At 42.8% G+C, this 15019-nt stretch overlaps 1 protein-coding gene and 1 long non-coding RNA gene across 4 annotated transcripts in view; one reads left to right on the forward strand and one right to left on the reverse strand.

Moving 5' to 3' along the window:
* The first annotated feature begins 4249 nt into the window (after nucleotides 1–4249).
* Nucleotides 4250–15019, forward strand: part of dlgap2b (discs, large homolog-associated protein 2b) — a 78014-nt gene continuing 67244 nt past the window's right edge. Inside the window, exon 1 of the mRNA XM_084378266.1 lies at nucleotides 4250–4761. Within this exon, the coding sequence (XP_084234392.1) occupies nucleotides 4626–4761 (136 nt within the window). The 5' untranslated portion in view covers nucleotides 4250–4625. The remainder of the gene's footprint in view (nucleotides 4762–15019) is intronic.
* LOC311272108 overlaps nucleotides 12551–15019 on the reverse strand; it is a 76264-nt gene continuing 73795 nt past the window's right edge. For 2 of the 3 annotated variants that reach the window (XR_014624515.1, XR_014624517.1), the window contains one exon: nucleotides 12551–13831. This is a non-coding gene — a long non-coding RNA (uncharacterized lncRNA). The remainder of the gene's footprint in view (nucleotides 13832–15019) is intronic. The other variant, XR_014624516.1, reaches the window with a different exon arrangement.

The following is a 15019-nucleotide window of genomic DNA, read 5'->3' on the forward strand; positions in this document are numbered from 1 at the left end:
TAATTATCAACAGAATGTGAATAAATATCGGCATTATGATGTCCGTGTATGGTCCTGCAGAGATATCTATTGAAGTTAGCATGCTAACCAGCTAGCTCCAATACACCTGTGCTAGTGTTGCAAACAATAGCAATCCCATCGGTGCCTGAGCTCCCAGTCCAAACCGCTTGCCAGACGGCTAACTGAGCTAACTAGCTAATTGCTGCAACAGTTCGCTGGTCCCTATTTGTTTTGTGTATGAATCCAACAGGTGGCCAATTCTTACATAATGCACCTTTAATTGAAGTATGCACTACACAAAACTGCAGAGAGAGTTTTGTAATCGCAATCCTCCATATTACAGATTGAAACATCAAGGGCCCTTGATCGATTGATTTTGTTTATGGATATAGAAGACTATGAATCCAAGGGATAACATGTAAAAGTGAGAACACTTACACGCACATAACATTCAGTGATTATACTGAAATAAGCAACAATAATCAAAAGAACCCTTAAGATGAAAAAACAGGAATGAAACTTCTATCCCTGTCCCAGTATGTTCCTTTGCAGTCACAATGATTACATCATGAAAGCAATCACATATAAAAACATGTTATACACAGTATACGCTCATGACCTGCCTGTCACTATCTTACCCCATGGATGAGCACGGACCTGACCTCTTAAAACCCCTCTGGATTCTGGTAGTTTGTTGCTAAGTGGAAGGTTGTTCTACTGAGGTTCCTGTATAGAAAAAAGATCTTCGGGCTATTAACTTGTGGCACCTTGCATGATGCCGCAGTGGTAGCCCTGGTGTTTCAAGAAGAAGAAGAAGAATCTTTGTTTTATCTCATATAATCACACAATGTGAAACTGGTTCTCTGCATTTAACCCGTCCCAGAGGAGCAGTGAGCAGCGGACAAACTCCAGATCTAAGGTAGGAAATTAACTCAATATACGTGTTTTGATGGTGGGGGAAACCAGAGCACCCAGAGGACAAGCACGGGGAGAACATGCAAACCCGACACAGATGAGCCCTGCCCCCTGCAGGGAGTCTAACCCAGGATGGACCGTGACTATCTGTCAGCCCAGATAGTCTGGGGCATCACCACTGTTGATGTTATATGTAGCTGACGTTTAGCTGCTCCACCCTGAGTTTCACTGGCAACAGACCCACCTTCATGAATTCATTATCTCCTACATCACTTCTGGGAGGTAAATTAGAAAAATAATCATGTTATTTTGCACAACCTGCATCTGAGTAAACCTTTTCAGATCACTTTCAACAGTGAAAATGAAATAAAGAGGGGACACGTATTGAATAAAGGATACTCTGTCAGACATTATGGTTCTACTTTGAAGAGGCCAGTCAATTTTTGAAAGGGTACATTTAGAAAAAACATTTTTAGCCCTCAAAAGGTCCACATAGGTACCTTAAAGTCCAATATTTAGCCCTGGGGGGTACATTAGTGTAGATTGTACCTTGGGGACAGAAATGGACTCCTCCTGTACCCCTATTTCTGACAGTGTATACAAAACATTAAACTGGTGCAGAGAAAAGGGGCTATATCTAAGAACCAGAGTGAGACAGCAGAGTGTTGCATATTATTATTATAATGATGTAATGTGAATGTAAATTACCTTTGAATGTTTCAGCACCATGGACAGTGCACGGTGAAGAGGATTGTCTCTGGCGCCCTCCAGTGACCAAACTGAGTACTGACACAAAATGAATCATATTTAGATTTGTTTTGTCTGCCGGTTTCATTATTTTTTATAAAGAACAGGATTTAATCTTAAAAAATATCTTTTTGATGAATTGATATCAAACAATTGGTCCAATGTATAATATTTAGTGAGGTAACCTGTTCGAAGGCTGAATGGATAGTTTTAACAAAAGGATTTTTCCTAACCCTCCAAGTCTGTGGAGAGATGTGTCAGTTGTGTGTCTCTTTTATTTAACATTCAGTAGATGAATATTTTGAAAATTACATCTTTGCAAAAGTTTTTTTAAGTCTCATACGCACAATAACAGTGTTTTGGGGAGGTTTTGCCCACATTTATGTGCAACATGTCCACTATCTTCATTTCCTCTGATTTACCTCCCAGACAGATCTAATTTTCCCTCCGTTTAGCTAAAATCTTCTGGTACAGACTTGACATTTTCTGGCCGAGGTAATCCATAACAGTGAACGCTGTGTGTGTTTTATTGTTGCCACGGTTATGTCATCTTTGTTTGGTCGTGTTGTCAGTGCAGATTGATTTGCGCTGTGTAAAATCTATTGGTCTCTCTCTGCTGTGTGAGCAAAGGTTAAGAGATGCAGGCAGTTTTCAGCTTCTGGCTGTTTTATGCACTGAACCCGCAGTGACCTACACACTAGACCACGCTTAAAAATCAGTTTTTCAGCATCAAAAATCAATCAAAATGTTTCTTCACACTAATCCCACTCACTTTATTACCATAAACACTGTATCTCAAGCCTCAGGCACTTAAAAATGAAACTAGTTGACTTTCCTACGAATGAGGAAACCATCCCAAAATGAAAATATCATAATTTTTATAATTACTAAGATTGAGGAGGGCAACAGGAAAAAGGAACTTAATGAGTCTTTGGCTCAGAGTTTCAGGCTAATGTTGTTTTCTTCTGGCTGCAGGTAAAAGACAAAGAGAGAAGTTTAAGGTGAGTAGGAGGAGACTGCCTGTGAAGGTGTAGCTGAGGTGGATGTCAATAATGAGGACTGTTTTTGAGGAGATATATGCTGAGCCTGTGCTTTGCCAGTTCACTGCTGATATCAAGCCCTGCAGGAGCTGCCAGTGACACAGCAGTCAAACCAACAAGCCTGTCATGGAGCTCTGCTGGAGGAAAGTGCCTTGCTCAAGGTCACTTCAACACAAGTTGTTGAAGGACTGCACAGTGTTTTTCATTCATTTACACATTTTTAAATAGAAAGTTCAGTAAGATCTTTACATGGAAATGTAGTTATTTTAATCATCAGGCTGCAGGAGGTTATAGTAAAGTATTATTGCTTTTAATCATTTAAATGTACAATATGTAATTTCTGCCGCTAGGGGTCTCTCCATCAAATCAAAAGACATTTGCCGAGTGTTGTGCGGGGATGACAGCCTGGCTGGCTCCGGTAGAGGAAGTGGGGTACAGATCCAGACCCTCTGGAGGAATAAACACCCAGAGTCACATTGGATTCTGCTTATTCATGGGAGGAGAGCTCAGAGATACATTTTTAACATTTGGGATTAAAAAGTGGATTTATATTTACTCCTGTTTATCAACCAGACTGCAGTCAGGACGACTGCTGATTGGCGCTGAAGGGGAAATGAACACAACATCAAAGATGCAATATGTAGGAATTGGCCACCTGTTGAATTCATACTCTAGACTAATACAGGGCAGCATATCACAGTAACCATTAACCACTGCTAACTGTAGCTGCTAACTGTGTTAAGATGTCATATTCAATCTGGACACAGTGTTGGAGGAGGAGCCCTGTTCATGAAAGCTGCTCAGAGCGTTTTGAAGCCAAAAAAGCTCCTCCTCAGCGACTTCCTGGGTATGAAATTACTCGTTGTCGGGCCCACAGAGCGTGGGTACTAGAGACTTCCACCCTCCGAGCCAGTTAATTTCCAGTTTAGCGTCTGGCTAACTTGAATGGGGATAAAATAATTTAGTTTTGCAGCTCTTCCAGACGTTCCCAGTTTTATTGGACTGAATGGTTCAAATTATGACAGTGAAATGAGTCATTTTGTGGTGGTTGTGATGCTAAAAAAAAATGTATCCACCATGTTAGTTAGTTAGCACCACAACACAGAAGATCTGGGTGTTTTCATACCTGGGAAGTCGAGCTTTATTGACTTCAAAACACTACTTAGCAGTTTTCGTAGGAATGAATGTATCAAGATTTATTGAAACGTCCCTGGTGTAAACACAAACACTTCCCTGGTGCTAAGAGCTCCCAGTCCGGACCGTTAGCTGCATGGCTAACTGAGCTAACTAGCGAATGGCAGCTCTATTTAGCAGCTACCCCAGTGTGCATTCAACAAGTGGCCAATTCTTACATATTGCACCTTTAATCTTATTTCGTGTTTGTCAGTGTGGATTTTATTTACTTTCCTGGTTTCACTGTAACACTTCATATAAGAGACACATTGTAAATTATTATCAGTATTGAATAATTACAAAAACCCACATATACTGACAGGGTGAAGAATATGAAAATGATGTTACTGCTTTTCAAGTTTTACAAAATGTGGTTAATCAAATTAGATAAAGGTGTTTCTCCACTATATAAAAGCCAAGTTAATTTTTATTCACCAGTAACACAACGACACGTAACTGCCCTTTACGTGTGTGTTTTCACTTTCAGCAAAGTGCGTCATCTGTTTAAGTTTGCATGTTGTCAGCCTGAGTCAACACACACAGCTACTATAGGTGCAGAGTTTGTGAAAATGGCGTCTGATATCGGCTGCCTTCAGAAGCGGGGCTGTGCTGTCAGTGACCACAACAACACCAGCGCACATTAAATCATCTCCAGAGGATGAAGTCTGCCGCTGCATCGGGACCTGCGTCGGACAAGAAAACACACGCGAGCCGCCGTCATCATGGGAAACTACGGCGGGTCTGCTGCAGATGTTTCTAACCGACAAGACGATGGACATTTTCACGGTCAGCAGGGGACATGATCGCCTTTCACTCATTTACCCTCCGTTTACTATCGAAGAAGAAGTGACCTTCTCTGAGGAGGAAGATGTCAGCGCTGAAAAAGGTAGGAGGCTGGCTGGGTGTCGTGTTTGTGGTGCATGGTCCGAGCCTTGTTTGCTGTGATTGACGGACACCTCAGGTGCACCTATAGCTACGTGAGGTCTGATGGAGGCTGGAGGTGGAAGAAGGATCACACCTGGTCTGAGTGTCAGAAGTTCTGCAGAGCACGAGTGACTCACTCACTGACTGATCTCTCACTCGTCGGGGTGTTTTCCTGCGTCTATTGATCAATAGCAGTGAATGATGCATGATGTGTGTGTGGGGGGGAATTAGAGTACAAGTGTTATTGGAGGTGGTGGAGGAGGAGGAGGTGGTGGAGGAGCCATTGTGAATGGAGGGGACCCACAGCCTCTCCGCCAAGTTTCTTCTTGTCTGTAAATGTCCCCATTGTGCTGCTCCCCTCCGTTCAGTCAATGTGTGTCTGCCTGTGAGGTGTGTGTGGAGTGACTCAGCTGTATTGTACTATATCTGTCATCCATCTTTTCATCTGTCACAGGTGTTACCATGGCTACTACAGACTCACTGCTGTCTTTTCTTTGAGAAGGACCCAGGTAAGAGGAGGTGGGAGGGGTGATTAACTCAAACACAATGAGGACGAGATGTCTCCACGCTCTTTTTTTTTTTTTTTTTTTTAACATGTTGTGTAACGGGAAGCTGAGACGTGAGGAAAAACACTTAGTGGTGGCAGCTTCTGTGTCCTTGTTGACCATGTTTGCTAGTGTAAACTTTACTCTATATGCTGGTTAATTTACTTTTCCACAGCAGATCCCATAAAAAACACCAAATTAAAGCCTCCTACGTTCCCCCGAATGTACCACAGGCCTCCATTTTGTGCAAATATGATGATAAACACACCAGTGAGTCACACCATTGCACTGTGTGACATGTTCCTTCATTATAAAACACAGATTCTGTAATTCAGAGCCGATGTCACGCTCCTTCTGGTTTGCCCCATGGGACCTCATTTTGGAAATACTCAGTATGGTAGTGAATGGAGAGACAAATCATTTTCCAGACGATGTAGTTCACTGAGCGGTTTAACACAAAACTAGAAGATATTTTACTTAACTTACAACAAACTGAGACTTTCTTGACTTGAAAAAATATCTTTTCGATTGACAAACATTTGTGTGATTCATGGCACAACCAAGCGGGATCAAAAGATTATTTGTCTCTCTCCATTCATTAACATACAAATAAAGTCCCATGAGGTCCACTGGAAGGGCCGCGACTCATTTCACTGTAAACGTCTCTTCTGGGTGCAGCCGGTACAGGGCAAACCACAGTGGACCAAAATAAAAAATCAATATTCCAGCGCATACCAGGAGGCGATTGATACTATTTTATAAACAATGACACAAAAAACCAAGAAGTGAACTATGCATTTCGCGTGTTGCTTCATCAGATTCCCTTCAACAGGTGTCTCTTTAAATAATCAGGTGCCGATCAGCGGAGAATCCAACAAGGTCACATTCCCCAACGTTTTAGCATATTCAAAAACAAGTCTTAAGACCACCTAGTCTGCCAGGTATATGTACATTTGACTCTTTACAAATTAACTAGGCTGCACAATATTTTTTACCCTGTGATATATATTGTGATGTGAGAAAAGATATACCATTTTCGACAAATTACTTGAATAGCCTGGTGTGTGTGTGTGTGTGTATTCCCGTAATCAGCTGCTCATTGTCCTGGTGCTGGTCCAAATTTGAAAGGTGATCTAACTTAACATAAACATTGAGGGGTTTACTGGACAAAACCTTGAATGTCTCTTGATTACCCTCCCCCCAAAAAAGGGGGATTTATTCATCATGTCTAACTTTAGTGGATCATGACATATTGGGTATTGAGCCATGGCCACGCGCAAAATGTAACCTTCAACAGACCAGGTGAGCCTAGTTTTTATCCTACCCGCTTGCCGTAAACTGTTATGGTCGTAGTTGTGGTTCTGTTATTTCCTTTCCCTTTGTCTTGTGTCACTTTCTACTTCCTCCCTTTGTCTGTTTTCCTGATCTTTTTGTTCCTCACCTGTGCTGTATCAGTTAATCACCTTGTGTATTTAAGCCCTTGTCTTTCCCTCTCTTTTTCAGTTCGTCTGTTCAGTATCTGTGATTCTGCTGTTTAGTTTCTCTGAGTCTGTTCCCTTGTCTCCCCGTTCCATCTCCCCACGGTATGTTTCTGGCTTTTGATTCCTCGTGTTATTCCTGGTATGTAATTTGCTTTTGATTTGTACTTCATTTTTGGTTTGTTTTGCTCTTGTTTCCTGGATTTTTCCGGTTTTGTTATTTGCCTTCGCCTGTCTTGTGTGGTTGCTTTTATCTTTTGGGATTTCATAGACTTTGGTTTTCAGCTCGCCTTTTGTTTCTTAACTGCCTGCCTGTGTGTCTCACATGTGGGTTTGTTTTTATGTAACCTGACAGCAAACGTTTACTATGTCGTCACACTTATTATTAAATTATAAAATGGCCGAGACTAGGGTCAGCTGTGGCAGGGTGTAGAGCGGTCGTCCACCAATCAGAGGGTCGATAATTTGCTCCCCGGCCCCTGCAGTGTCCTTGGGCAAGACACTGAACCCAGAAATGCTCCTCCATTCATGTGCGAGTGTGTATGAATGGTTATTGCTCCTGATGAGGAGGTGGCACCTTGCATGGTAGCCTGCGCCAGCGTATGAATGTATGTGTGAATGGGTGAATGCTGGCTAGAACAGTTCTATATAAATACAGTCCATTTACTGCCTTACTTGACACAGCACATTGTATTGTGAAGCCCTACTCTGAACTATAGCAACATGTTTTTCCTGTACTTACTGCTTTAAGGCGATCTTGTGCACGTGCGTATTTTACGCTATCACTTGTTATAAACATTAAAGTGTTCCTGTTCTTGCACTCGAGGAAAAACAAAACATAAACATACCTACATACAGTCCATAAACACTTCACTTAAAAAAAATATACGTAAAACTATAATAAGAATTTAAATGACATCAGAACAGAGTCAGTTAACCTGCGGTAAAGTCACCAGCAAATCAAATATTTGTCAATCGGCAGCAAAAAAAAATAGAAATGTTTTGCTCAAAACAGTGCCCACCTGTTGAAGGAATAATATAGACATGTTAAAGGAACGAAACTATATATTTGTGACCTGTTTTAAAACTGTACGTCATCAGTATGAACCAATGGGCTTGGGACAGAAAGCCACAGACAAGCTCGGGAAGTCTTAACTAACATGGTAGTATGAATAGCCTTATTCTCTAGATGTGTTTCAAACTCTAAGCGAAGGCTGCTTTGATTGCTTTCTTTTAGCCACTTGGGGGCAGCACAACAAGATTAAAACACAAAATTTTGATATAATCATCACCTTATAAAGTTGCTATGTTAGCAGACAATAAAACATCCAGCCGACACAGAGAAACATTAACATGCTCACTTCTCCACTCTGCTGACCAGCTGGTTGATTACTTTGTCTGCTGTTTGTTGCATCTCTATAAAAGCTTTCCTCATTGTAAACCGCTGCCTAATGAGGCTGGAAACTGCGCTGATAACGGCACCAAAACAGTAAAGTTGTGGGCTGCAAACATGGAGCTGCAAGATGCTAAAATGCATCAGGCAGCTAAGGACCCTCACATGCTGTGGAGGTGGAGATGTTGGGGCTGTTGTGATGTGTGGAGAGTCTGAGCATGAAGGAGATAGTTGTTAATTAGTTAAACTCTGCACGACTCCTTCTCTCTGCAGAGGTCAGAGCACTGAGAACCATCCAAGGAAAACGCACTGCGGGGGTCCGCTTGCCTTTCTGTTGGCATTTTTTGGGCATCGCCATTGATCAAATGCTGCCTCACATCAGCACAAACCTCAAATACGATCACTATCACTTCGATGCTTTTGAAGCCAAAGGCCAAATTATGAACGCTTTTTACATTTTAATTAAGTGAATTTTAATTTCTTTGGTTATAAATACCACACAGAGACACAAAAGTATTCAAGTGATTCCCGTGACTTGTGCGTGTATAATTCACCTGTGAGCCAACATTTTGAGGTCAGGTTTGGCTATTTTTACACTGCTCTGCTCTGTTAAAGGCACACTACGCAGGATTTGTAAGCTGCTGTTTGTAAACACACCATTCGAAGGTGCAGTTTGGTCTCATTTCCAGGTCGTCTGAATGAAAAAATACAGGGAGATGACGCTTCTAGCGCGTCATAAGTGATGATGAGAGGGATTCTTTTAGTGCGAGTATATACATTGTTTTTTAGGAAAATCCTGTAGAGTATACCATTCATCTCTGGTACATTTTGCATGTTTAGCCCAACATTAAACAATAGCTTGCGTCTGTAGAGAAATAGACTGCAGTTTGACAGCGTGTCCTCTGCTCAAATGATCATACGTGTGTTAATCGCACTCTGAAAACGTCTTCTAAAGCGTTACAACGGATGGTCGAGCTTCAGCACAACCACACATCTGAGATTATCTGTGAGTTAATCATGTGTGGGGTGCTCCTGTGGTTTTACAGGCTTTGTCAGCACAAAGGCTCCAGATGAAGTGTGGGAACATCTCTGCTTGTTTGATGTGCATAACCTAAAGAATTGTTCGGAGTTTTTTTTCTTTCCTTTCTTTATCAGCCATCCGCAGAACTTGCTCTTGATCACACCTTACTCATCATTTTCTCAAGGTTGAGGCAGAATGTTAATGACTGGATCGTTTTAAGGAATATAAAGCAAGCAGGACAAGTACCAGGAGCGATGATGCTGTTTATGATTTTATGTGTGAGAGTTTAAGATGTAGAAATGAGCACGACGCGGTGTGAGTTCTCTGTTGTTTCGATGGTTTTCAATCCACAGCGGGATTATAGCACAAATGTGTAATTTCTTTCCAAAAGGGCTTCAGATCAGTGCTGCTCCACTAGGTGGGGCTGTTCACTTGGTAACATATCCAAACGGTGCCATGACATACCGACAGCAGCAGTGAAGGGGTGTGTTTGTTGAGACTAAATGCAGAGCAATCAGAACAAAGATGTTGTGTAAGATTTTAAATAAGGAATATATTTATAGCTATATGCACACTATCTTAATCATTTCAGTGCAGTGGAAGCACTTGTGTTTGGTCTCATTATTCACAACGGCTATTGGGTGAAATATCGACTGGAAAAAGTAATATTCCCACTATCGAATGAGATATATCCTTCTTTAATTTTTTATACTATTCTCTCAAAATGAGAGTGAATGAAAAGCTGCGTTCAGTATTCTATAGTGTGTCCCTGAGTGTAAAAGCTCATTTTCTTTACATTAAATTTACATTTCTGACTTTAGGCGTCCCTTGTCTTTAGATCTTTGTGTCCACAATCGTTTAGCAAAATGAGACACTGATTTCAGTTTTATGTGAGTGTGCAGTCTAGAGAATGGGAGCAGAGGGCTTGTAACAACTAACGGCAGTTAATTTCAAAACCTTAAAATGCAGCTTGGTACCAATTAAAATCTGATGGGCGTTGAGTAAAGGACTGTAAAGGTCGTACTTCAGTAAAAACAAAGGTATTAAAGTGTAAAATAGTACTAAGGGGGGTGTCAAGGTAGCTCAGTTGGTATAGTGAGTTCCCTATGTACAGTACAGAAGCTGTGTCCTCACTTCAGCAGCTCAGGGTTCCAGCCTGTAGATGTACTTAAGTATAAAAAGTACAAGTATAAGTAAATTATACACATATGTTCATGCTCTTTATTTGGTTTGACTGATTATCAGATGTAATATTCAGCATTTTTCAGATTATCTCACTCGGTGTGTTTTATCTGATATAAAATACGTTTATACTAAAAATTGGCTACTTTGGCTGAGACGTAACTAGTAACTTGAGTTATCAAATAAATGTAGTGGAGTAGAAGTAGAAAATGTTGTGTTCCCCAAAACATTATGTAACTTTTGTACCTTCAAAATCATGTTGATGGTTCAGTGTCTTGTAACAGGGTGAATGGTGTTAGAGATTTAGATTGTCTTTATTTATCCCACAACGGGGAAATTCACATGTTACAACAGCTTGAGGTGCAGCAGTAAGAATTAGAAAAATATGCATAGACAAACAAAAGATATTTACAAAAACCAATAAGATATTTACAAAAGTAAACAAGTGGATGGAAAGTGACTGTTCATGTTGTGTTCGAGTTAAACAGTCTGATGGCTGTGGGGATGAACGATCTGCGGTAGCGCTCCTTCTTACACAGTGGGTGTAAGAGTCTGCTGCTGACAGAGCTGCTCAATGCTTCCACAGTCTGGTGCAGGGGGTGAGAGGTGTTGTCCATGACTGACGTCAGCTTGGCTAACATCCTCCTCTCACTCACCACCTCTATGGAGTCCAGTGTGTCACTACAATTTCTACATCATGTTGCTTTAATTACAGTACTTGAGTAAATGCACTTGGATACAATCCTTAAAAATAACATACTAACAGTGGGACGTAACAGTATATTCTATATTGAGACACTCAGTGAGGACATTTCAAGCAGTTTGTTGCACGTAGCTGCACGTAGTGGAATAACCACCTCCAGTTCTTTAAGGTGTCGGTCTGCTTGTTGGAGAGACATTTGGGAGATTAACCTGAAATGTTTAACCAGATTAACCAGTTTGCTCCACAGGCCACATATGTTACACACATCATGGTGACGAGGCACATATGTTTGAGCTAAAGGTTTTACATTTCTGTCCGTTTCTATTCAAGCGGCCCTTCCTTGTCTTGATCTGCCTCGGCTATTCCTGATACGTCTTTTTCATCTAGTGAAGGAGCGGTCATATTTCTCTTGAGTAGCACCTCTACTCCTGCAGAATACCAATACGTCGTACATCAGGCCTGGAATCAATATGATCCTTTTCAAATCTGTATTTATTCCTCTCTCGGATTGTCTCTCAACCATAGAAGCTCTGCTCTGCTGTAGGACAGTGAAGAGGCTGGTGAGGGAGGGAGGACGTGAGGGGAATATGAGGGCGGTCGGACCTGGGGATCAAGTGTTCTGTTGGTTCTAGTTTGGATAAGAGGTAGTCTCAGGACTTTGGACGACGAGAAACGTGCTTGAGTCTAAGTTGCTCGTACCGCTGCAGCGTTTTCCTGAAGTAGAAGCTTTTGTCGTGCATCCTGCTGTTCAGTTGTGTGTAACTTTCTACTTTTTTTTCCGGATCGTTTGCCATTCATACACCTGCACATGGCTTGAGAAACGTGTCTGATCTCGGTGACGTCAGCAGGGTCCCAACAAGACCAGGAAACGACTCCCTCCCTTTCGGCCAGAGGAGTGATGTCATCGCAGGGAGAGCGTGAGGTTGGCTGAGGCTTTATTGAGCTTGACGTTTTATTACCAAGACCACCAGACGTATGACCACATGCAACAGTCAGTACGAGGACACAGACTGGGAAAAGTGAGCGCCAAATAACATGGGAACACGTCTGTGGCTGTGAGTGTGAGGCAAAGGCACACACACACACACACACACACACACACCAAAAGAGACAGAGATGCAGATAGAAATCTAGAGGGGAAGAGGGACAGCATGAGTGTGCATGCTGATGGGGATAGGAGCGTGTGGAGCTACAGAGCTGCAGAATCCTGAATCCAGCAGATGGAGACTCCGTGTCCTTGTTTTGCGGTGATCTGTGGGAGCAACATGCAGCTCGCGCCGCTGCCTCGCACTGCTGCAGTGGAGGAGTAAATGCGGAGCCCAACACTGCTCCAGGTGATCCACAGCAGCCCAGCCCGGCAGACTGCTCCCTCCTCAGCCTTCCCTCTCCTCCTCCTCCTCCTCTTCCTCCTTCTCCTCCTCCACCTCCTCCTCCTCCTCCTCCTCCTCTTCCTCCTCTGTCAGTGCTCCGTTCCTCTGAGGGCTTTGAAAAAAATTACAAGAAAGGAGCTGAAAAACAGAGGAGAAATCCTGCTTTCCCCCTCCATGCTCAGATGTGAAACACCTCTGCATGACTGTCCGCCGCTTCCCTGTCATCGTGTGAAGACGCACCGCATATGTGCTCCGATGTCTCCGGAACATAGACTCGCTGCAAGGTAAGAAGACTTGGACTCATCCGGATAAACATTTCTAGCCTTTGCTGTTTTTTCTTGAGACGTATTCTGTGCGACTGTGTCAGCCTTGTGTGTGTGAATTTAACAGGTAGATGAGAAGTTGCCACAGCAGATTCTGTAATTAGTATTCCTCACAGTGGGCAGAAAATGAAGACGAATGAGCTCTCCGAGGTAAATCTCATCCGATGTGAACAAATACATTTCTTTCAGTTTCAAGAATCTCCTCTTCCCCTCAGATCACAGCGATCCGTGCAGGTGTGTGTGTGTGCGTGTTCGTATGTATGTGTGTGTAACAGAATCCAGTGGGGTGGGAGGGATTGCTCCTGCTTCTCGATGGGCAACAAGGGGATTTTCATCTTGACAATGTGGCCAAACAGCTTTCCATCGATCTTCTCATGGCCACTACCATCGGCAGAATCTCCGGCTTCAAAATAACCCGCAGGCTCTTTTCTTTAATGGTACCAATATCTGATCATTATGTAATCATTTTGATCGATTCTGTTCGGTTGTAGAGAGAAGATCAACCCTCTTCAACCTGACGATTTATGTGCTCATGTCTTATTTGTCACAGATGAAGAGTGGACACAAAAGGGAGAGATAAGGATTATGACAGCGGGTGGAGGGGGACAGGGGCAGGAGGAGGGTGGAGGGGGGGTGTGGGAGAACTTACTCCATCACTCTGTGGTTTCGGGATACCTGCTAGCCAACAGCTGATCGCTGCGATCCCTCTTAAATCCTTCAATCTCTCCATCACATGATGGTTCTGAAGCCTCAAAGCCTGCACCTGTAATTGACCTAATGAGGGTTCATCACTTTCTCACACACACACACACACACACACACACCCTTCCTTATGCCATAATAAGCGATGGAGACTAGCTGGTGCTGCAGCGATATCCAAATCCTGCATTCTGCTGGTTGACAGAGCTTCAGGGCTTTTCAATGTGAGTGTATGAGTGTTGGAACCTACGACAGTGTCTTGCGCTCCGTTTAGCTCCTTTCTTCTGCCCAGAAAAGCACAAATCTGTCGGTTATGACCTGAAAAAGAAACGCCATAAATTTTCATTCATGCTCATTCATGTTTGCATACAGATCAGATGGCAAGCCAAGCTCCTTTATAACTGCTCTGTGATATGCAGCAGTGGATTGACAGATCAGTTTATCACTGGCAGCATCAATCCTCACGTCTTGACACACACAAACTGTACCTACAGCGTTTGCCCTTGCAACAAGCCCCATCTCCTCACACACTGTACACACAGGGAGCTAAAGGCACACCTATACACATCCACACAGGCGCACTCGAACAGCTGTGCGGACTGAATCGGGCTACTTTCATGTGTAGCAAGGTGTCTGACTGAGGTAGTCCTTTGTCATGTGTGGCATCGGGATGCAGAGGAAGGATCTCTGAGGAGAAGAGTCTCAGCTCCTCGTATCTCCCAGGCGGCTTCTTACTGCTCTGATTCTCCAGCAGATACACTGGCATCCTGAAACGCCTCATTTAGCCGGTTCCCTGCAAAAAAGCTTGCAGCTCCCAACAAGAATAAGAGTGAAAAGCCCTGCCAGCAGCCCCTAGAGGCTACAATGTTTATTACACGTGTGAACACGGAAATTTTAGATGAAATGGACAAGACACTGACGGACGCTTTTGGCTGGAGACTATAGTCATTATAGCCCCACTCCAGCGTATTTTGGCATTTTTATATTTCATATTTTTCTGAGCCATTTCGATAATGTTGATGAGCCACACTGTCGGCCAAATATTTTTTGACAAATAAGTTAAATTTGTGCTCAAATGTGTTGCTCAAATGGAACGAGGAGTCATACATCTTCCTCCAAGCTTGTGCGGGCGCACTTGAGAAATTAGCAAAATGCGTTTGGGAAATGTGTTTCCCGAAATGCGACGGGCTCAGGTGTATGGCTTATAAGAGTAGCACAGCTCTTATATAAGGCAGAAATGAGGCATTGCATAGTGTGTGTACACAGCGAGTGTGTGGTTGAGAACGACGGCGGCTGCGCTCAGAGCAGACAGGTGTTGGCGATCGGAGCAGAGGGAAAGTTTAGCAGTGGCAGTACATTTACAGTACAGGTTAAAGTTTGATCACGAATAAACACTGCATCTTCTTAATACCAAAGAAGACCTTATGTTTGAGTGACCGCTATTGCTATTTATGCTAATAGCCATGCTATCGCTATCCATGCTTATGATGCTAGTCTTGCTAGAAC

Source organism: Pagrus pagrus (genome assembly GCF_965226575.1).
Source record: "Pagrus pagrus genome assembly, chromosome: 16".
In the NCBI taxonomy this organism is placed as follows: domain Eukaryota; kingdom Metazoa; phylum Chordata; class Actinopteri; order Spariformes; family Sparidae; genus Pagrus; species Pagrus pagrus.